Source organism: Cydia fagiglandana, chromosome 3, assembly GCF_963556715.1.
Source record: "Cydia fagiglandana chromosome 3, ilCydFagi1.1, whole genome shotgun sequence".
Classification (NCBI taxonomy): Eukaryota; Metazoa; Arthropoda; class Insecta; order Lepidoptera; family Tortricidae; genus Cydia; species Cydia fagiglandana.
The window spans coordinates 3,494,461-3,517,423 of NC_085934.1; the positions used below are offsets into that span (position 1 = coordinate 3,494,461).

General features: G+C 38.6%; 3 protein-coding genes and 1 non-coding gene across 4 annotated transcripts in view; 3 read left to right on the forward strand and 1 right to left on the reverse strand.

Moving 5' to 3' along the window:
* Positions 1-12,616, reverse strand: part of LOC134680428 (ABC transporter A family member 4-like) — a 40,319-nt gene extending 27,703 nt beyond the window's left edge. The window contains exons 1-5 of the mRNA XM_063539559.1: positions 12,600-12,616; positions 11,469-11,617; positions 11,292-11,431; positions 8,643-8,807; positions 7,641-7,823 (exon numbers count right to left, since the gene is read on the reverse strand). Of these exons, the coding sequence (XP_063395629.1) occupies positions 7,641-7,823; positions 8,643-8,807; positions 11,292-11,431; positions 11,469-11,617; positions 12,600-12,616 (654 nt within the window). The remainder of the gene's footprint in view (positions 1-7,640; positions 7,824-8,642; positions 8,808-11,291; positions 11,432-11,468; positions 11,618-12,599) is intronic.
* Trnaf-gaa (transfer RNA phenylalanine (anticodon GAA)) lies at positions 644-716 on the forward strand. Its single transcript has one exon. It is a non-coding gene; the product is annotated as a tRNA-Phe (tRNA).
* Positions 12,617-14,530: 1,914 nt separating the features above from the next.
* LOC134680496 (spidroin-2-like) lies at positions 14,531-15,668 on the forward strand. The gene is made up of 2 exons (XM_063539622.1): positions 14,531-14,624; positions 15,381-15,668. The coding sequence occupies exons 1-2, from the start codon at positions 14,564-14,566 to the stop codon at positions 15,665-15,667; spliced, it is 348 nt and encodes a 115-aa protein (XP_063395692.1). The 5' UTR covers positions 14,531-14,563; the 3' UTR covers position 15,668.
* Positions 15,669-19,622: 3,954 nt separating this feature from the next.
* LOC134680497 (filaggrin-2-like) lies at positions 19,623-21,231 on the forward strand. The gene is made up of 2 exons (XM_063539623.1): positions 19,623-19,729; positions 20,074-21,231. The coding sequence occupies exons 1-2, from the start codon at positions 19,657-19,659 to the stop codon at positions 21,186-21,188; spliced, it is 1,188 nt and encodes a 395-aa protein (XP_063395693.1). The 5' UTR covers positions 19,623-19,656; the 3' UTR covers positions 21,189-21,231.
* Positions 21,232-22,963: the final 1,732 nt, after the last annotated feature.

The following is a 22,963-nucleotide window of genomic DNA, read 5'->3' on the forward strand; positions in this document are numbered from 1 at the left end:
ATTATTAATTAAATAACTGAACTTAATAACTAACTTATTAAGTAACATATCCGTATTGTATTTAGCAAGGTGTCATGCACCTACGAAGATTAAAATGTAAGACCTATTATTGTACTGTCATCAGTACAATAGGTCTTACATTGTTCTCATGCTCATGCATGAGAACAATGGATTAGATTAATGTGAATATGAATAAATATTTATTAAAAAAATAAAAAAATAAAGCCAACGTAATCGTAATGAATCGATTTTGATAAACATGTCTAAGAAATTGGACAGGTGGAATACCACCCTACGAACTAAGTACACCGCTAGAAAACCTGTGTTTAGGTAAGCAAATATAATATTTTCCAGCTAACCTCATAAAGTGCTAGCATTATTTTATATTAGAATACTTTGCAACTACCTGTGAGTTCCTGTAATTGGCTTTCTGTTTTAATCTTGTTATCCTATTGTAAGCTCTTGTTTTTCCATAACATAAATAAATAAATCATAATTTAGTATACCTAGTAATAAGTAGTGATAAATATATATTTATGTTCATACAATAAAATGAAGATAAATATTTTTCGCAAAAGCGATGACGTAAGAGGTAGATAAGCTTATCTTGAAGCAAGTGATAATTTCGCACGTATTGTCATCGGCCGAAATAGCTCAGTTGGGAGAGCGTTAGACTGAAGATCTAAAGGTCCCTGGTTCAATCCCTGGTTTCGGCAGCCAGATTTTTTTTGTATGTTTTTCTTTCTATTCAACAACTTGATTATTTCAACGCCAATTTATTTTACTTTGTGGCCAAGAGCGTTATAAGATTAATAATAGGAGGTATTACTGCAATGTTCTGCCGCCAGAGAGCAGCACTAGCCCCTCCAGTAAACCATAGAGTAACTTATACATAACCCATACATACATACATACGGGTTATATACATAGTACATACTGTGCCTTAAACTATTTACCGGTAAACGTGAAAATTGAAACTTAGTTATCTGCCTCTTTATCGCAAGAGTGATAGACAGGTTAGAGTCAGACCAAGAAAAGTCTGCAGCGTATTTGATAGCCCACGCAGTGCACGAGTTATTATAAACATCAAACTTCTATGAAATTATGACGTATAAATAACACTTACACTGCGTGGGCTATCAAATCCGCCGCAGACATTCTTTGGTCCGACTCTAGATAACGAAAATTCGATTTTATTTGTTTCGCGGTAAATCCCCAGATTGTGATGGATTGTGGTAGTGGCGCCCCCTACGCAGAGTTTCGCGTAATATCCCTATTGGACGTTCTCGATATAAAAAAATCATTTGCTAGAAACACTTGCTAGAAAAGATCTTTTGACCACACCAGCTTGGAAAGGCTTACTTTGCACTTCAAAAACTGATAGCAAAGTTGCATTTTATTCACATGTCAGGCAAAGTAATAAAATGCAAAATTTGAGTTGTTTTCTTATGTTTGCTGGTAGAATTGACATTTAAATGATGAGTTTGGATGATAGATATTTAATAACATTCATTTGGTTTGATTATATTTGATATTTTACATTTAATATTTACTTCGGGTTAGTGTGGTGAAAAATTCTGTGTTTCACTCGGGGGCAAATTTTGTTTAACCCTCGTGCTTTGAAACCCCCGCAACGCTCAAGATTCCATTGTTCGAACCACTCGCTACGCTCGTAGTTCAATTTTGGAATCTTTCGCTTGCTCGGGTATCAATATTAGCACGAGCGGGTAAACAACAACTTTGCCCCCTTGTAAAACAAATAACTATATTTCGTGCACGTGTACCTACTGTATCTAGGATAAATTGTTGTCGCAGGAGTTATGGATTGTAATTATTGTAAAAAAACGTTATTACCCCGCCTTCTTCTATTACTTTTATCTTATTAGAGCTGAAAATAAAGCGATGTACTACATATTGAAAAAAGTACCAAGCTAAGTCACGTCAAGTACCTACGTTAAAAATAATGTTGTAAATGAAAAATATACTATACATATAAGAAACTCAATTTATTAAGGAATAAAGACACTAAACACACTTAGTGAGAAATTACACTTGCAATAAGAAGTACCTACACGTACCTAGTGCATAATTATTTTCCATCGTATTTTCACGGAAACGTACAAAAGTGTCTTGCTATTTCAGTCAGTCTCGGTACAAGAAGTTGGTACTGATGTTGACTGAAGTATTAGCATGACAAATACGAACGTTTCCGAGAAAGTACGATGGAAAATAATTATGCACTAGATCTGTACATCACTATTAAAAAAAAACAGTTTCATATTGTTTCAATTAAGACACAAAGAAAAAATAAACACATTACTTCTTTCAAACTTGAAACATTTAAAGTCATTTAGTACCTAACTAAAAACATAATATACACTAATGAGTCACAGATTGAAAGTAGGTAACCAATCAGTTATTTTTCAATATTTGACTCTCCATCTCTAACCAATATGCACTTGTTACAGTATTATCCGAGGTTTGGAATAATACGGCTTTCATTAAATCAGGCATATTATTTTCACAAGCAAATTTGATGACACCTTCGATATCTTGCGGTTCCACCGTACGAACAAGTTTAGCGATACAATCAGTTTTAAGTTTATCTAGAAGGTAGCACTGAGCAATCAACAATAATGGCTCAAGGTTCTCTTCAGGCAGAACCCCTAAGTACATGTAAGCCTTCAGGTGATCCAAGGTACCCTTAGTCGCTCCATGAATTTTCATGCAGCCATGTTTGCTTTCCTTCCATTCTGCATTCCTTAGCATCGTTTTAACCGAATCACTGTGAGCAAGCAAAATTGATCTATGAACAGGCACAACGCCATCTGTTGCTTGCAGTTCGAAGTCTGTAAACTCCTCATCCAAGTAAAGTTGGTTAGTTACCATTGATGCTACAGGCGTCGTCGATATGGCTTGTACTGTAAAGTCTACCTCAAAACTATATACAATCACATTCTCTTGTTTATTATATCCATTTGATGAATATCCATTTAATGTTAAATTAATATCATGTGACTTTACTTTAATTTTGTTTTCTACCCAAATATCAGAGCAAAACAACTGTTCTTCAAATTCTTCGCAAACAATATTAACGGGAATTGTGAAGTTTTTTGCTTGCTCCTTCTTCTTAATTTTCATACTAATATGAAGATCTGTATTGGTATTGGATGTATTGGAAACCTTGAATATCATTACCACTACAGCCAAATTGTCAAGATTAATATGTTCCGTGACAATGTCACTGAAATCAGTTTTCTGCCTTATTACAGAAAATATTAGTTTCAATGTCGAACCGCGTTGCAGTTTCTTCACAGTGCTGTAAATTGAACAAATCAATGTAGAACCAGGCGGCGTAGCACGGTGGCGTTTTTATCCCTTGTCACCATGCCTGTCACGTTCTAACAAGTATGTGAGTGCGAAAGGGACGCGCATAGTGATAGTAGATAAAAATGGAACCGTGCTGCGACCGCAGGGCACTACACAATGCATCTGCACAATGGCTCGCAAAAAGAGTGAAGGAAGCGTAGTACTTATATGCAAAAAATTAGGAACAATTTACAGTAAGGACGATGGAACTCCCGAGCTGCAGGGTATATGGCGTGACGCTGAGGGCCACGCCACGGCCAACATCGATCACCGAAATTCTTTATTTGCCTCTCTATCGCTCGAATGCGCAAAAGACGCAGAGAGGCAAATAACGTTATGCGATTACTAGATGTTGGCGGCAGGTCCTATGCGTCGCACCACACACCAAGCGAGTGCAGCGTATGGGGGGTAAACCAAATTGTATTACCAGTTTTTGAGTTTTAAAGAAAAAACTAACAAAGATGCAAAAAAAAAATTTTGGTCGTAAATTTTCTAAGTTCTAAAATCGGGCCCCTTTTGCTATACCCCAACCGAAAACCTCACTGATATCGGATGCGACTTTTCGGCATTTGATCGATAGATTGAATTCGTTGTCCCTCAGTAGCCGGCAATATACGAGTATGTATTGTAAATCGCATGCAACTACCGCCGATATCTAGGTATGGTATGGATAGATGGAGGATTACTACATATATGATAATACGATACTTAGCGGCTGTTCTTAAAGCAAACTGTACTTACTATTTCTGCATTATGTCGGATATATCTATCAAGATTTTCTATATTTACGACGGGCACTAGTTCGTTTTAGTTAATTGTTTGACGTTCTGTCTTTATAATAAAAAAACATATTTTTTCATTTTTAAGCAGCCAGTACCTACCGGTTGGCTAATAAAAATGTTGATAAGCAAAAAGGATAATAACTTGTACTATCCTAGTTAGAAATTAAACGTAGACTATTCAATATCCTAATCACTTATCGCATCAGACGATTTATATGCCCGTTTGTATCCTATATCATAAAAGAAATGTGTGGTGTGTGGTGCGCCGTACCTACATCGCCTTGCATTGGCATGTTAGGTACTTATATCTTATCAAATTGTACGATTAGCGGCGGTTATGATTTAATTATCCTTTTGGCTTCAGTTCGACATTATTTTATTCGTGAAGTGCTGACTGGTAACTTTCCCTATGTCTAACGCAGTGAAAAAATAGTAAGTAATGTATGTTATTACTTATTACCGTAAATTGTTATAATTAGGTACCTTATAGATATCATTTAATTTTTACATGTTCGTCTTTGGCGAAGAAAAACATCGTCAGGACAGGAATTAACCTTCACATACTTATCAGCAAAGAATTTCAAACTTGTGTATGAGAGTCCCCATGTGTCAAGATCCTCTTGTAAGCCTCAGCGGTAGTGGGATGTACCTATAATTATTGGTTTGGTTGTGAAGATAAATAATATAGAATACTTATGGAATTCATCACTTACGGATTGTCTCACCCGATGGTCTCATCGGAAGATCAGCGCCGCGCCGCTGCAAGTAGCCAGCATCATGCTGAGATGAGACCATTCCGTGACACTTTTTTCCATTTTCTGTTCTGTGTTTGTGTAATAAATTAATTCTATTTCTATCTTCCTTCCTCTGTTGCCGAAGGTATGATGGCACTGTTTGCTGACGACACAACCGTGGTAGTGAGGGCGAATACATACCTACAGCTGGAACAAAAGATTGCAAATACATGCAGCCAACTCCACGAGTGGTTCTCGGCGAGCGGCCTCATCCTTAATGTCAATAAATCAAACGTATTGTTGTTTTCAGCCAGTAGCCAGGTTAATATTCCGCAAATGCAGATTCCGATACCGCGCTGTGATTCGTGCAAGTTCCTCGGGTTTACTATCGACGCCGGACTGAAGTGGAAGGAGCACGTTAACAACTTGTGTGAAAGGCTGGGCAGTGCAGTATTTGCACTGCGCAAACTGAAGCCAGTTGTTTCCAGTGACGCATTGCTCCAAATCTATTACGCCTATTTTTTTTCACTTATGTCCTATGGTATCGTCCTGTGGGGGAACTCAACACATTCGGACAGAGTGTTTAAACTGCAAAAGCGAGCCATACGCGTATTGGCAGGTGTACACTCGAGGCACTCGTGCAAAAACCTTTTTAAAGATTATAGCATTATGACGCACTACTCGCTATATGTGTATGAAGTCATAATGTTTACACGCCGTAATATAGACAGTTTCAAACGGTCCAATAACTCGTGCAGAATAACCCGCCAGACCGGGCGCCTGCTGCCTGTGCGGCGGCGACTAGCGCTGCTCGACAAGTCACCGCGCGTTATCGGCCCTGCATTCTATGAACGCCTACCCGCTAGTCTCAGAAATGAAACCTCCAATGATATTTTTGGACGCCGACTCAAAGAAATGTTAATCACAAAATCGCTGTATTCTGTTAAAGAATACACTGACATGAAACGCGATTAAAATGTAAATATTTTTCTATTATAATTTAATCTGACATTGTTATATTTTATGTTTTATTGTTTTTATTTCTTATTGTTTTTAGCTGTTTGTTTGGAATTTTATTTTAATTTGACTTTGCAATATTATTAGTTATTCTGACATTATATTAACTAGGGTGCCCTAGCATTATATACATTTTGACCGCTTTATTTTGACATACATAGGTAACTATTTGACATTGTATTTAGTATGTTTATTACGCTCTCTGACATTTTATTTTACTGTATTTGACTATTACTTTTAATTTTTATTATGATTATTTGATTGTTTTATATTTTTTACTTATTTTTTAATTATTTTATAGATTATTATTATTGTTTACAATCTGACGATCTTTTTGTGAATTCATGTTATTTGGAAACATTATGACATTTATGACATTGTTAAATATCATGTAATTTTCAATAAGAAATAAATTAATCTAATCTAATCTAATCTATCTCTATCATCAGTTGTTGTTTTTAAACCTGAGATCAATTCTAAAAACCTGTATTTTGTATATTTCTGCATAGATCCCTGCATTAAAATTCTCCTTTGTTTAATTTTCAGTACTTTGAAGGCATGGCAGGAAGGTCCAAAATCGAAGCTATGGTTGTGTGTCACAAAGCTGGCATCTGATTTGAATGTGACACAGAGCCTATTACATGTGATGATATGGCTCTGATAAAAATGACATTTAAGAATTCTGGTTCAGGTCTCCAAATAAACATGAAGATGAAGAGGAACGTACAAGAAAACAATTCAAAACTTCCTGTAAAAATAATTTGTAAAGAAATAGAAGGACAGTTTTATTGTTCTGACGAATGGTTAGAAGTCCCAATTACAAATAAAACGCCTGATTCTTTTGTACCCTGCTATTCATATCATAGTACTCGTGGTTATATATCAGATAATATGCTGACATACATGTTTGAGGTGAATATTGAAGTACAATCAATACCCACAACTGCCAAAACACCTGCAGCACCAATGGTGAACAATCAACTCTTTGAAGATGAAGAGTTCACGGATTTTCAACTGCAAGGAACCGACGGCAATGTCCCTATCCACAAAGCAATCCTGCTAGTTCACAGCGATATGGTTAAGACAATGCTGCGGGGTGGGAAATGGGAGGAAAATAAAAATAGCTGCATGAAGATAGATGGAGCTACCTTAAAGACCCTTAGTCACCTGAAAGCCTACATGTATCTAGGGATTCTGCCCGAAGAGAATCTAGAACCGTTGCTGCTGATCGCTTCTTGCTACCTGATGGATAAACTGAGGACTGATTGCATTGCAAAGGTGGCTAGTACAGTGAAACCACAAGATATTGAAAGCCTTATCATATTTGCATGTGAAAACAATATGCCCGATTTAATGTTAGCCATTACTTCAAACCTACGATAATATTGTCACAAGTGCTTTATCAAAATCAAAACATAACAATAAGCGTTAAATCATTTCCGTGTTATAACTGTGATTAATGTGTTGGTAAGGTGAAAATAATTTTATTGTCCGAGTAAAGCGAAGATCTCCATTTCAGTTTGGACAGAAGATAGCGAATGTGACTTTGATGATTTGTTTTAAAATTAATAAAAAAAATATTTCTTAAGACCAGCCGTACTACTACCTACTTACTTACTTTTAGTTTAGGTACAACAAGCATTTTAAGTTCTTATACAGACTCTGCCAAAATTGAATATAGAATAACTATATACACGAAATACGAAATAGGTAATTGATCGACTCCTAAGGTACCAACCCTGTGTCTCAGTCCCTCCTTGCTTTCCACAGCCAGAATTTCCTCAGAAACAGCCATCTGAACTGCCAAAAAGCCACTCATTAGGTGTCTGTTGCGCGGGAGCGATCTTGTCACTGTGGAGTTCACTTTTGCCAGGTGCGCTAGTTCTGTGGACCGAATGCTGAACTTCCAAGTATTGTTCTCCTAAGGCAAACAGTGGCAAGTGTTTTATCTTACAGTACATCTGGCTTATACAGCCATGAAAAACGTTGTCGCCCTGCCTGACACTGTTTGTATAGTATGCAATAGACTGAAAGGCCTATGAATCCTATGATGATGATGACAGTACATCTGGTACTCCATTACGATACCCTGTTCTATAATAAGCACATTACGTAACTACGTTGAAAATTTAGAGGGCCATATTCTAAAACGTTGTATTACGGTACACGACGTGTGAACAGGTAATTCTAATTTCCTATTCTTGGCACTTGTACCGTAAATAACTGTTAGTCACAACTATCAGACCGTCAAAGATTACCCCAAAGAATAGATATTGTATAAAATGAGAGTCACACTTCGATAGCGCAGTGGCGGCTAATTTCTTGCGACTATAAGCTAACCCCATTATTCATAAACGCGCTACAAACCTCAATTAGCTAATAATCGTTTGTTCTTATCTGTCATTTTAACTTATGTATTTGTAAGAAAGGGATAAAACATAATTTAACTAAATCAGGCCCATAAAGTGTTTAAGACTTTCGCTTGAAATGTTGATGTTGTCTTTATTTACTTTATTATTTTATAGTGCTCCATTCCGCGTGTAGCTCTAACGTTTAGACCAATTAAATTTATAAGAGTTTGCACATAATTATAATAATAAAAAGGCGCTATCCTACAACCTCAACTTACTAAATGACTAACGAAAGCTGCCGTGGGATCTCTATGAAAATACTGACAGATCTGTGCAAAAATCAAGCCAACTATATGATACTTATGTATATAAAGTTCCAGGATAGGTACCTTTTCTTTCCACACGACCCAAATAATGTGATGTTTCAACACCTTTCCTTTGGACTTTTCATACAATATTTCATTTAGCTCTTGTTCAGTGGAACCAGTCAAAAACTCTGAAATCAAAACAGGTTTTCCTTTCAAACTTGTATAGTATACACTACCGAGTTGTCTCTAACAGTCAAGCCGGTGAGAATGGAGATCTATAGACCACCGCCACTGCTACACTACCTTAATCGTTATGATCATAAGAGCGGGTACATTATTTCCGTCTTACCCGCCCGAGAACTGAGGGTCTACCGCGAACCACGTTCGATGTGTTGCCTCTCTGTCGCACTTGTAAATTCGTACGTAAGTGTGACAGGGCACACTTAGCTATCGTTACTACTACTGCACAAGTGCACACTGGGCTATAACCGCGAAAATCGAAGTTCGCAATTTGCGGGCATTTTTCTTTCACTCTAATTACGCCTTCATTGGAGTAAAAGAGAAAGATCCCCGCAATTTGCGAATTTCAGTTTTCGCGGTGGCCGCTCTGTGCATTAACCGGCCATTATTGAGAAAAGAATGGTATCTAGTTAATATAAGTACTTACTTATTAGGAGTATAAAGAAAACTACAATGCTCCTGATGCTAGAAATCTTACCTTTTTGAAGTTTCGCAGCCACTTTCGCCATGATAGCTTTGTAGGGATCCTTGTCGGGTGCATAGCCAAGCTGTATCAAAAACACAACAAACACAGTCAAAACGTGAAGCATAGTTTTTTTCTTCACCTTATCCATTGAAATTAGGTGTACCAATGTATAAATAGTATTTATAAACTCGACTGTATACCTATAAGTGTACATACACAACACACTACGGGCTACGAGTACCTACTCTACCGTTGGGGTTGGGAACTTGGGATAAAAGACAGTCTTCTGAGAAGAAAATGTAAAAAAAGTCCCTCATATCAGAGCGATGTTAACCGTGGGAGTTGTTGAGAAAGAAGAGATTGAGTGAGTCGGTGAATGGATACACGAATAAAACCATTCGGTCAATTTATAATATAAATGGTTGCGTTCAGAAACACCTTCTATGTTCTACATCGCAAAAGCAATGATTGGGCGCTTGGGCACATAATACTGGATCTATATCTGAATCCCTAAAGTTTTTTCTCCTATCTTTGCATTCCCTAATATTGTTTGTCATAATGATCAGTTGTTCTAACACTCGTATACCCTAATTTTGGTTTCCCTTTTATCGACTGGCCGATTTTTTTTGTCCTAATATGTTTTTCCCTAATGGCACTTTCCATATTGGGTATTTATCCCAATGTTATGTAGCATAATTCTTTTTTTGCCTAATTATTGTTAGGCCTAAAAATTATATATCCTAACCATCATGTTACCTAATTTTACTTAGCCTATCGTTTCTTGACCTAATACTCGTATGTCCTAATTTAAATTTCCCTCCTAACCTAACCAATGGCAGCATTTCATTTTTGCGAGGATCGCAGTTCTAACCTAACCTAACCCACTTTTGTGACAGCAGTTCGTTTTTTCGAGGGTCACAGTTCTAACCTAACCTAACCCACTTTTGTGGCAGCAGTTCGTTTTTTGAGGGTCACAGTTCTAACCTAACCTAACCCACTTTTGTGACAGCAGTTCGTTTTTTCGAGGGTCACAGTTCTAACCTAACCTAACCCACTTTTGTGGCAGCAGTTCGTTTTTTTGAGGGTCACAGTTCTAACCTAACCTAACACACTTTTGTGGCAGCAGTTCGTTTTTTCGAGGGTCACAGTTCTAACCTAACCCACTTTTGTGGCAACAGTTCGTTACCATTCATTATGGAAAGTAATTGTTATGATAATTGATCAATAGGAAAAGTAACTGTTATGATAATAGATCATTAGGGCAATAGCCATTAGGTCAAAACAGTTAGAGCATGTTATTTTATGCCAAACATTGTTAGGGATTTCGAAAATATGGTAAAATACTTTAGGGATCATGATAGTTATGGTATAAATGCTTAGGTCAAAAGATTCTTAGGCTAACCATTACATTATGGAAAATAATCGTTATGACAATTGATCGTTAGGGCATGTGCCCATTAGGACAAACCAGTTAGAGCAAGTGACTTTAGGACAAACGTTGTTAGGGATTCAGAATGACACCCCATAATACTAGTAATTTATTGTTGTGCTTACAACTGAAGTTAAAATAGAGTCTTTTCGGAAAGAGAAGAGTCGTTTTAACTATGTATTGGGCCCCATACATTCCACGACTCTTCTCTTTCCGCACAAACTCTATTAATCTGTATAGCTCTCGTAGTTCGTAGTATATCGTTGTAAACTACGTCTGTGCCGAGCCTGGAATAGTGTCGTCATTAAATCATCTTTCCTGAGCATGACACTAGGCGTCACCTGCGTGATCAAATCATACTTAAAAGCCATCTTCAGCAGCAAAAAAATCTTAACCCGAATGTCCGCCTTACTCATCCAAAAGAGAACATCGTAACCTGCTGCACTTGAGTGATGTCATAATATCGCCGGACATCAGGGTCGCTTGGGGAGCGTCCTGTAGCGGCGTGAGGAACACAGGCGTCGCCGCGAACACCGCCATGAGGAAGGGCGTGGTCAACACGGCCATCCTGTCTGTATATCGCAATAAGAGTAACCTGCGTCCCAGCACTGAGTGATGTCATAATATCGCCGGACGTCAGGGTCGCTTGGGGAGCGTCCTGTAGCGGCGTGAGGAACACAGGCGTCGCCGCGAACACCGCCATGAGGAACGGCGTGGTCAACACGGCCATCCTATCTGTATATCGTAATAAGAGTAACCTGCGTCCCAGCACTGAGTGATGTCATAATATCGCCGGACGTCAGGGTCGCTTGGGGAGCGTCCTGCAGCGGCGTGAGGAATACAGGCGTCGCCGCGAACACCGCCAAGAGGAACAAGCAGCCCGCGAATACGGTCTGAGCTGCTAGTATTGGCCATCGCCTCCTAAAAATAATTTAAGCAAAATATATATTAATTACCGTGCACGGTTAACTTGATTTTGAGTCTTCGCAAATGTTCCCTTCGTAGTAACATGACCGTATGCCTGGGATAAACCTGCAATAAGGAGGTATTCTGTCTCCTCTTTTATTAAGTACATATAGCTGTTCATTAATCTAATCGAATCTCATCCTGGCAGCTCGTATCATTAGACGGCCTAGCCAAGATGCCAGCCGTTTGCGTCTCTGATCTCTCTATCACTCTCCCTTATTCATTCGTGCAACAGAAAGACATTATTTAGCGTTTTGTTCACTACGGCCCAAACGATTAGCATCTTGGCTAGACACCCTGTAATGCAGACTATTTACAATAGTAGGTATAAAATGTTCTTATTTGTTCTATTTGCTGTTAGTACTTAATTGTAAGCTCTTCTTTTCTAAACGCCTCTCCTGCACCCACACTGACATTTTTCTGTTAGAATCTAATACATTTTGAGTCCTTTTTGGTGTCCATTAAAAAGTCCCCTTTTAGTCTGCCAATTGTGACGGACGGCCAACTATTACAAACCCCTACAATTTGCATAGCCCGACATGCTCTTGGCCCGGTTTTTTAAGAAGGGCACTTCGTACTTGCTTCATAACTATATACGGTGGCTAAAAAATAACTGCATTCCCGTTGCCAGGGAGGTTTTGGGATTATACCTACTGAGCATCTTTTACTATGGGACCAACCCCGAAATGGCAAAACACCCATATCACAATTGTATAACAAGGTAAAAAAATAATGGTGTAATTTACACATACGTTCGCTGTAGGTAGCTTTTCCATATTAACAATTTCAAATGCTTTAGGAATTTGAAACGATAATGCTTCTTTTCTTCCTGTATGGATCCCATTGATGATTATTTGCATTAATTTTATTTAGGTACTTCGATGTCGTACAATAATCTGCAAATATGACATTTGTCACTAATTTGACATTGACATACCGTGGATAAACCGTCATACAGGTGGTTTATTATTACAAGCTTTTATTTATATTAGTTTCACCACCGTTGTCTGTAATCAAATCTTGCAAGTTAAATTTGATCCACTTCCCAGTTTCCGATTGAGCTGAAATTTTGCAATTGCGTGCATGTATACATCGGATAACAATGCAATATTATGGTACCATCAAGCTGATCTGATGATGGAGACAGGAGGTGGCCATAGGAACTCTGTGATGAAACAACGCAACCTAATTGTGTTAGGGGTTTTTAGAATTGTCTCGATGAGTATTAGTTGTCTGTCATAAGAAAAGTACAGTCACCGATAAAAGCTTGTACCAAAAATGAATTTTTTGCCAAAAACTTATTTTTGTTCAAGTGATATAATCTCGGGATTTAATCAAGTGTACCAGTATGCAAACATTCCTAATGAGGCGGTAGTAAAACCGATAAACCTCCGTGGCTATGACCTTTGTCTTAAAGCCACTATGTAAATTTTAACCAAAGGCTATTAAACTAAAAGTGCTTCTTAGAATATCCGCATGGTCAGCGTAAATTCTAAAGTCATTGAACGCTTTCCTCATAGTGATTTGTTGACAATTCTATTTATACTTACATGAATAAAATATGCAAACATCTTCTGAACTGGACTTTGCGAAGATATGTGCCTGGTGGGGCATCAATGGAACTTGATTACCACCGGTTTGCCTATTATTAGATAAGACAGGTGAGCATCAATCCTCTAGGTATCGAAGATATATATGTATTTAGCTGTAGTCGACAATAGGCACCGTGCATGAACTTTAGGGGGCAGCATACGAGCCGTCAGATTTTTGTCGCGAGCCGTAAATGTGTCGTTTTTCGTTTATGCTTCCGATGCTGTAGCCCACAAGTAGGCAGAGCCTACCATGCACAAGGAAACGTACCGACGAGAACGGTATAGATGGTAGCACTTGCTTTGGCAATGTACATGTGCACATATGTTTCCGATTCAGGCCACAACATGGCAGACTCTATACCGCGCGCGGTCCCCATATCATCATCATCATCATTTCAGCCTATATACCTACGTCCCACTGCTGAGCACACAGGCCTCCTCTCATGCGCGAGAGGGCTTGGGCTATAGTCCCCACGCTAGCCCAATGCGTATTGGGTCCCTATATCAATCATATATAATGTATTATTGTTTCGACTTATGCCACGTTAAAAAGCATCGATCGTTGTTCAATTCAAGCATACGGTAGATATCAGTATAGTTTGATTAATAGTAGTGTAGTAGATTATTAACAGCCTAAATATAAGGAAGTTTATTTTAGCTAAAAATATTAGTGTGTAAGTATACATAATTGTGGTCGTATCTCAGCCACTATATGTATAAGTCTGACAACAGAAGTTGTTAAGTGGACGATGTACTGATTTTAAATTAATTTGACCGACCACAATTTTAGGAGACCCCTACCTTGTTTGATTTTGACCAATCGCCTATTGCTCACCCTCACCCGCTCACCTCTCACCCCGCTGAGCTTTAATAAAAATTACTAGGTAATATTAACATGGTGCCTTATAGATATGTTGAACTATTTTTAGTTGTTTCTTTTTGAATAGATGACCGAAACAAGGACCGAAATATCGATTGATCATTCCAAAAATGGTAAACGGTATCCGAGCGTTAGTGGTAAATCAACGATGAAAAACCAATATTTGAACAAGAACCGCGATGAAAATATCACGTAGGCAAGAAGGTAATCCCCCATTTGACTACCTACTTATGTACATAAACAAAGTACAACCAACCAAGCGACTTTAAACTTTATGTTGGTTACTATTAAGTTCCAAAATACTTCAAGACTTCGTGATGTTCACGGAATTGGTGCTAAAATTCGTATTTATCGTGTCAGTGGGAATAAGTTGGTATATTTATATGGCAGTATGTTTAGGAATTAAGCCAGTGATTGAACACCTTTGCAATGGCTCGACTGGCTGTGATTTGTGTGGCTTTACTGGTCTGTTTGGCTGGAGTATATACAGGTAAGTTCCCGATAAAAATTACTGTAATATGTAAGTGATGTGATTAACAAGACTACAGCGAAACTGAATGCTGTTTCAAGCATACACGCTTGATGGTCAATATACAAGGATCACTAGAACATTACCTTCTAATATAATATAAGTATAATAATACATAAGTAAATATATATTGAAAAATTTAGGGTAGAAAGGGGTTTCAATCGATGTGTGGAAGGGCGGCACCGTCGTCGAACCCGAGCCACCTGACAGTGGACTTAAAGCGGCGGCGTGTGCCTCGGATGCACATACGTCGCGCGTATAACGGCGATACTAATCCTGCATCTCAGCAGGATCACTAGAACTGTGTCGTACCTATGCATAATTATAAGACCGCAGGTTGAATTATGATCCTTGTAATGGTACTCCCCTAGGCTTAAATTTTTTTTACCACATGCATTTTAGCCACAAAAGTGCATGGTAAATTTATCAATAAATTCATTCATAATTTCTCCATGCCATTTCGCAGCTCACTGATGTACCTATAGTTTTAGTATGTGATAATACAAGTGTGTGATTTTTACTTTAGCAATATGTCGAATTAATCGGAATGTTCTCAACCTTTATTTATCTTTTTTGATTTTAGGATTGGTCAGTAAAAGTTTTTAACATAACCTACGTAGATACCTCTCAAAAAAATGGTTGAACGTTAGAATAACAGTGAAGAAATGAAAATTTTATATATTCACCACACCACTAACTTAACTCTGTAACTTCCAGCTCCCCAATTCGGCGGATCGTACAGCCAAGCGAACGCCCAGGCTGGTTCATTCGGCGGCGGGCCCTACGGCCCCGGCGTCCAAGGCCCGGTCGGACCCCCCGGTCCCCCCGGCTACGGATCCGGCTTCGGCGGCCCGGGCTTCGGCCGTAGAATCGGAAACAGAGGGAGCAGTGGGAGCACTAACATCAGTATATCTAAGAGTATCAGTATCAGCAGAGGCAGTGGCGGCGGTGGGGCGCAGTCAAGTGCGCAATCCAGTGCGGGTTCCGGCGGCTTTGGGAAGTAATAATTGAGAGAAATATTGCCTTTTTCATAGAAAATTTATAATCAAGAGTTAAAGTTCTGTATTGTATTTTTTTTACCTCTGTGTTTCGGAAAAATATCCAGTTACGGTGGACACTAAGTGGAAACTCAATGACTAGTCCAAAATGTCTGCAGCACTATGTATAATTGACCCATCCTCCTTTCTATTGAAAAACTTTAGTTCCGAAATTGCTGGCCAGTGAGATTAAATTTGTAGCGTTAACTGTTTAAAATTCGAATAGAAATTGTAAAGTTACCTTGCAGACCTCGCATCTAAATATATTTGGTCATGATATTTTGAGTTTTATTCACCAGTACTAGAGTTCAATTTTATTAGCGATTTCATCAAGGTGTAGCTTTATTGAATTATATTTGAGTGATATAAATAAAGTTAGAATGTAACTGTGAGATCCTCGTATTTCAGCCCGTACAAGATTAGAACATTGAGCTTTATTGCTTAATATAAAAGTCCAGTTTTAAATATTGACCTGATTATGATACGTTATGATTATGACTAAAGTTCTTTGGTGAAGAATAACATTGTCCGTGACACATGACCCCAGCGTTACGTTACGCGTTACGCTGAATCGAGTTTATCATTTTTTCCCCACCTCAAAAAGTGCTCAGCGCCGCTAAAGAAGTTTTCACTTCAAAAATTAATAATTTTGAAATTACTTTAGGTGCTGTAATCCAGAAATTAAACTATTTTTTTGCCTTCCTCTAATTTTTTCCATATTTTTGTACAAAATTTTACATTTATAATATTAGAACTATTAGAAGGGAAGCCGGCAGGCCCGCAATGGTTGCAGAATATAAATCTAACGAAAAACTTTTACTAGATATTGGTATCAGAATCAAATAAAACAATAATTTTCACAAAAATAATTTATTGCAAAATTACAAATGCTTAAATGTGTGTACAGTCAACAACAGAGCTATGAATACAGGCAAAGTGCCAAAAATATGTATACACGACCTTAATGTACAGGCAATAAAGTACTGTATACATATTTTTGACACTTGCCTGTATTCATAGCTCTGTTGTTGACTCTATACCTAAATAAAATTAATTATATAATAAACACAATAGGTAGGTAAAGTTACTTGTGCAACAAGAAAGAATAGTTCGTCGGGTGACAAGCAAAAGTCACTAAGTAAGTCATCAAAAAATCAAAGTAACAATGCACTTTATTACACTTATAACACGGTTTATTGTCCAATAATTTCAATGGTGTTAGTTAGTGACTTTTGCTTGTCACCCGACGAGTTATTTCTGGCATGTTTGAATAGCGAGAGACTCAGAAGATACAAGAAAGTTATCACTTTGGTCTCCTACAACTTCTCACCTTAGCAGCCGAAATACGATTTTTATGCCGAAACCGAAACTTCAATGGAATACTAATTTGAACGTTTGTTGCATGCATACCTCAATGACGCAAAGATCAGGAACAGATTTGGCTGAAGTGTGGCATATGATAGATACCGTAAAACGGGGTGAGTAGGTTTCGCGGGGCTGGGTGGGCTATGAATGGGGAGAGAAGGTTTGAGAGGGGGGTGTGAAGGGATTTTAAGGCTTCTGCTACAAAAATAATGTATTCCAATTTAAAATGGAGCTATAGTAATACGCATCGATCCAATAATCTTCCAAAATCACCTTTGTATGAAAACCCCTCTCACCCCAAATACGAGGCAGTACGGGGTGAGGTGGATTTCCTCTTTATCGTCAAAGTTATGAAATGGAAGTACCCAAAATAAAATAAAAACTAAAATACAAACGTCCGGAACACTTATTATATACATATACACCATTCAGTTTTCATATGAAAAAATAAAATATTATCGAGGTTTGAATTTGAGTTTTGACCCTACTCACCCCATTTTACGGTAGGTAAGTAGATTATGATACGGGACATTTTTATTCCGGGAAACATTCACTAAGGTGGTGAAATTGAATGAGAGTGAAATGAGCACAGACATACTAACATGGGAGGAAGGAGGGAGAGCGGTTACCACAAAGAGCGCGGCCACACCAGCGATAATTTGCGAGCGAGGCAAGCGGGCAGCGAGTTCGCTGCGAGCGCGCAACGATTTCGCCGCGAGCCCGTAACGACATCGCCGCGTGCATAAGCTAATAGTTGGTGTTTAAATATATAAAAGATAAAACCGATTTCAATGAAAAGAAAGACCAAAAAAAGAAAATAAATAAAGGAAAGAAAGGATTTCTCATGACAAACCTAGGCCGCACAACTACGATACCTACTACATCCTTCCTTCATAAAGTTTCGTTTAGCGCCACTTGCACTATTCCACTAACCCGGGGCATCCCGGGGTTAAACCGATTAAACCTGGAGTTACCATGGTTACTAGTACAATTTGACACTGGTTTAACGGTATAACCGCTTAAACTCGGGTCAGTGGAATGATATGTGGAACAGATTTTGAGCAAAAAAATATGTGTCGTTGAGAAGCTTCTTCATGTTCATGAGAATTCTTCATCAAAATTCATCTGAAACTTTTGTGATGCAAATGATTTGCTAATTTAAATACAAAAGGCGCTAAGACTAATCTAAGTCTAATATAAGATTTGAGGAGTTGCTAATGGTTCCCTTTATCAGAACTGGAATAGAAGGACGTTATGTCACATCAAAATACATAGGCACCTAACATCCTTTTTAGGGTTCCGTACCCCAGCAAAAAGGAAACCCTTTTATTATAGGATCACTTTGTTGTCTGTCAAGATCGTCTCTTTTTCTTAGGAACGCGAGGTACTCCTTAGAGCATTTTCATATAGTCCGATCCGATATCGGATGTAGGATCCTAATGTGAAAACGCTCTCAGGAGAAACGAAACCAAATCAAACTTCGAACGTGAACCGGGAGACAGATTACCTTGAAAATAATTCATGCTGAATGGTGAATGTGAAATGATCGTGCACGAGATGCGCGCCAATTACCAAGTCGTATTAAAACCTATGAATCTGTAACACGTCTTCATTGGAGTAAACGAGAAAGATCCCCGCAATTTGCGAATTTCAGTTTTCGCGGTAGCTCCGTTTAGGCTCCAGGAAAGAGTCGAACCGAGTAGATTAAGGAATATTCAACCCGCACAAAGACTTCATCTGCATGGAAAGTCCTTCCTCGGACCTCAATCTATCGTCATACCAAATTTCACCTAATTCTATTAGCAGGGTAGCCGGAAATGCTGAATTTGTAGTTACTCGAGAAACCTATTGGCCTGGTGCTCGACGCGGTCCCAGTAGGTACATGTCATCTTGAAACTTAAGTCATTGTTAAAAGAGGTGACAGCAAGGTGTTATCTATTGGGTATTAGCTTATAGAGCACTAGTACTACCTTACCTTACCTACCTTACAAGGTTTTTTAATGTTTTATTGACAAGTGATCAGGGAAGCGTCTACAGATTTTTATAAATTAAATATAAAAAAAGTATGTTTGATCAGTGTTAGACATGGCGTCGCTTTCTATGGGGACAAATAAAGGCCAATGATAGAAGACCTTACCTAGCTAGCAACTTAACCCCCATGTACCTATTTCCAGCGAAAATTAGTTTGTTATACCTTAGTCACATCTTAAGCATTTAAATACTGAGTGGTGGAAATGTTTTATGCACACCTTCAGATGGAAACGTTATTTTTAATTTATTTACAATCTTCATGAGATTCATAATAAGCGCGACAAGATTCAAATCCCCAAAATCCCCCGACGTAGGTAAACCCCCACAAATATGACATCATCTCATCTATCAGACTTTTCTATAAATGCACTAAAAGTATGACCACCGTGTGAATTTCCTGATATAATTGTGACTAGCCCAATATTGACATTACTGATTAGCTTATATACGAGTAGTAGCCGATCGTACCATTCTTTGAAACTGTTTTTCATTGGTTACATATTCTAGTATATATTGGGAGGCTGATAGCTCGATGCTTCAGAACAGTTCTGGGTCTGAACATGGCAAAGTCTTGTGTTGTGTTTTTAGCTCTCTCCGCTTTGGCGGTCCAAAGCGCCGTACTGAACACCGAAGGTAATTGTCAAACAATTTTGTCTTACAATTGTGCGGGGTTGATTATTACCACGCTTATTTAACTGCCCTTACAAAAATAAAACTCTATTAAGTTTCCTTTTCGAGTACCTGTTTATATTTAATTTTTTTTACTTCAAGTCCGTTTCTGTGGTCTCTAAGCTTTATCTTAAGTAGTACGAAATTCGTAAAAGCAATAAAAAGCCTTTTACCGCAAAATATCTGCCCGCCTCTACATTCTGATATAAATTTTGTGGAGAAGTTTACATTTTATTACCACAAAGCAGACCATCAACATCTTTTCGTGCTCTTTTAAAATTAATTTCTGTTGTTTATTTTATTTTCAGATACACTGCTCAAAAGGGTAGCGCGTTCTCCATGTGACGAATGCGACCGACATCACGGTCCTCCACCCCCACCGTTCTGGCCGCCGCCACCACCACCAAGGTTCCACACGCAAAACTGGAGCGGCTATGCCCGTGGATCTGATGGTGGGCAAGGAGTTTTCAGCGGAGCGGCAGCTTCAGCTGATCTTGGTGCCGATGCTGGCGGTCAGGCTGTTTCGATTGCTTCAGCAAATTCAGCAGCAAACACAGGAGCAAATGCAGCTGCTAATGCAGGAGCAACTGCAGGAGCTGCAGGTGGCTACGGATCTGGAGCAGGAGTTAAAGGTGGTTTTGGAGGATCCTCTGGCAATGGCCAAGCTCAAACTAACGTCTTCAACGGAGGAAATGATTTCCAGTCTGGTCATTACAAAGAATCTCATTACTCTTACCAAGGTGGAAGCAAATCCGATGGAAATGGAGGATCTAACTTCGCTGGACAGAGGGGAGATATTGGCGGACAAGGCTCGCAATCTAACGGGCAAAGCGGATCTTACGCCAGTTCAGGCGCTGCAAGCCAAGGGTTATCTGGAAACGAGCAGCAACAATCAGGTAATGGTTTCCATGGAAACGAAGATAGCCAATCACAGAGTAACTCGTTCTCAAGCCAAGGACAAGGGCTCTCAGGCAACGGCCAGCAACAGCATGCCAATCTAGACCAAGGTTTCTCTGGAAATGGTCATCAACAACATCAGGGGCAGTACTCAGGCAACGGACAGCAACAATCATCAAACTACGTCTCTGGATCTAGTTCTAACGCCCAGAGCAGTGCATCCTCTGGTCAGGGTGGTGCTAAGCATGACGTCGAGTACACAGGAAATCAGCAACAAGTGCAATCTAGCTGGCAAAAAGAAGGATACGGTTCTGGGAGTGCCTCGGGGCAGGCCGGTGGGTCCCATGGTGCATCTGGTTCGAACGGTTTCGGCGAGGGTCAATCGGCCTTAAACGGGGCATTGAACCTGGCTTCCCAGGGTCTTCAGACAGCTGAGGGATGCAGCACTTGTGGGAAAAGCAGCTATGCCCTGAGCAATGCCAAGAGCCACAGCGGTAACGCCGTCGCACTGTCTATTGGTGGTTAAATTATTTTAAATCTGTACCTGACATTTTCCCTGATTTTATGTTATTCTATCTAAAAGGTTTGTTATCAAATGAATAAATGTTTGTACACTGTTATAATTTTTTTTTATTTATTTAAATGTTAGGTTAGTGAGAAACTCTTTAAGTTTGTCTTTCTCTTTCCCTCTGTCGGTTTGTTAGAAAGACATATAATACCCTCAGTAGGGAACATAGCAAGAACATAGGTACCTATATAAAAGAAGGCTTAAACTAAAAATTACATAATACATTAGTGACGCCAATCACTTCAGCACCAGTGATAAAATAATTGATAGAAATGTATTAAAAATCAAGAACAATTTATATAGATTTATTTTGTAAAGAACCTCCTTCTTTTACCTTAATACTACTAATTAACTAACTCTACCTTGGCTCAGTGATACAAAGACAATCTTAGCCTCCGAAACAAGAGCGTGTTAATTCTTAGTGTTAAATTTGATCTGTATAATAATCCAATGTTATTATGGACTAATATTAGATAACATCAATAAATTGCTCTGATAATTAGATTAAGATTAATTACGATTCATAAGAGCTTGTTGCTAGGCCTACATGAATAAAGTATATTTTGAGTTTGAGTTTTGATTTTGAGCGTGCCACCTGTCCCGATCCTGCGCAACTTCCTGCGAAGCTGAAGTCCGCCGTCACAATGTCTTCCCAACCACATCTGGCCGCGTAGCCAAAATGCCAATCGCTTACGCTCCGTAGCGATCGAAACGCAACTGTCACTGTCGCACTAATATGGAAGAGTGATAGAGAGACACGCGTTTCGTTGTCGAAGCGATAGCGATTGTAACCTTGGCTAGGCCGGCTGGGTCGACCCACCAGACGGCTACCACTCGGTCGTCCCAAGAATGCCCTCTTGACAGCCCGATCCTCTCCCATTCTGAATAAGTAGCTGACTGAATCAGCGAACTTCGCCGTTTTCGTTTCGCCGGTGATATTGGGTATCATAATTTACAACCCTTTGAAATATTCCTAAAGGTATTATAGAAATGTGAACTTCTACCCCAGTGAAATACTCTAGTACTTGTCATTTTAATACTATGATGAAAAAAAAAAAAAAAACATTATGTACAGTATAAACATGTAATGTAAGAAATATACGAAATAACCTTTTAATATATAGGTAAGCTGTTAAAAGTGAAATTTCTGGTTAAAAAATAGACCTTGTTTTGTTTTAACAATCGACCACTTATTTATTTCAATTGTAGTAATATTGTTTACTTAGTGGTCTAGGTAAGGTACGAGACTTGAATAGTTACTGTATGTTACTGTACTGAACTGACTAATTACTTATGCCAGTTAAATTAGATAAAAAAAAGCGTTTTGAGGAATTCATTCCTAGAAATCTGGAAATCATTTTAAATATTTTAATACCTTCATTTGGTGCTAAATGCGTATATAATCCGAGTTGTTGTTGAAGTACCTATATTTTTCCTACGAGTTATTAGAAAAATTTAGAGAAACTACGAGTAGTACGTACTCATGGACAAATTTAGAGGAAAGCAGAAAAAAAGTTTAATTACCGGATTACAGTAGCTTAAGTACCTAATTTCAAAATTAGTAATTACCTAAACTTTTTAGGGTTCCGTACCTAAAGGGTAAAACTAAGACTTCGGACCCTATTACTAAGACTTCGCTGTCCGTCCGTCCGTCCGTCTGTCTGTCACCAGGCTGTATCTCACGAACCGTGATAGCTAGACAGTTGAAATTTTCACAGATGATGTATTTCTGT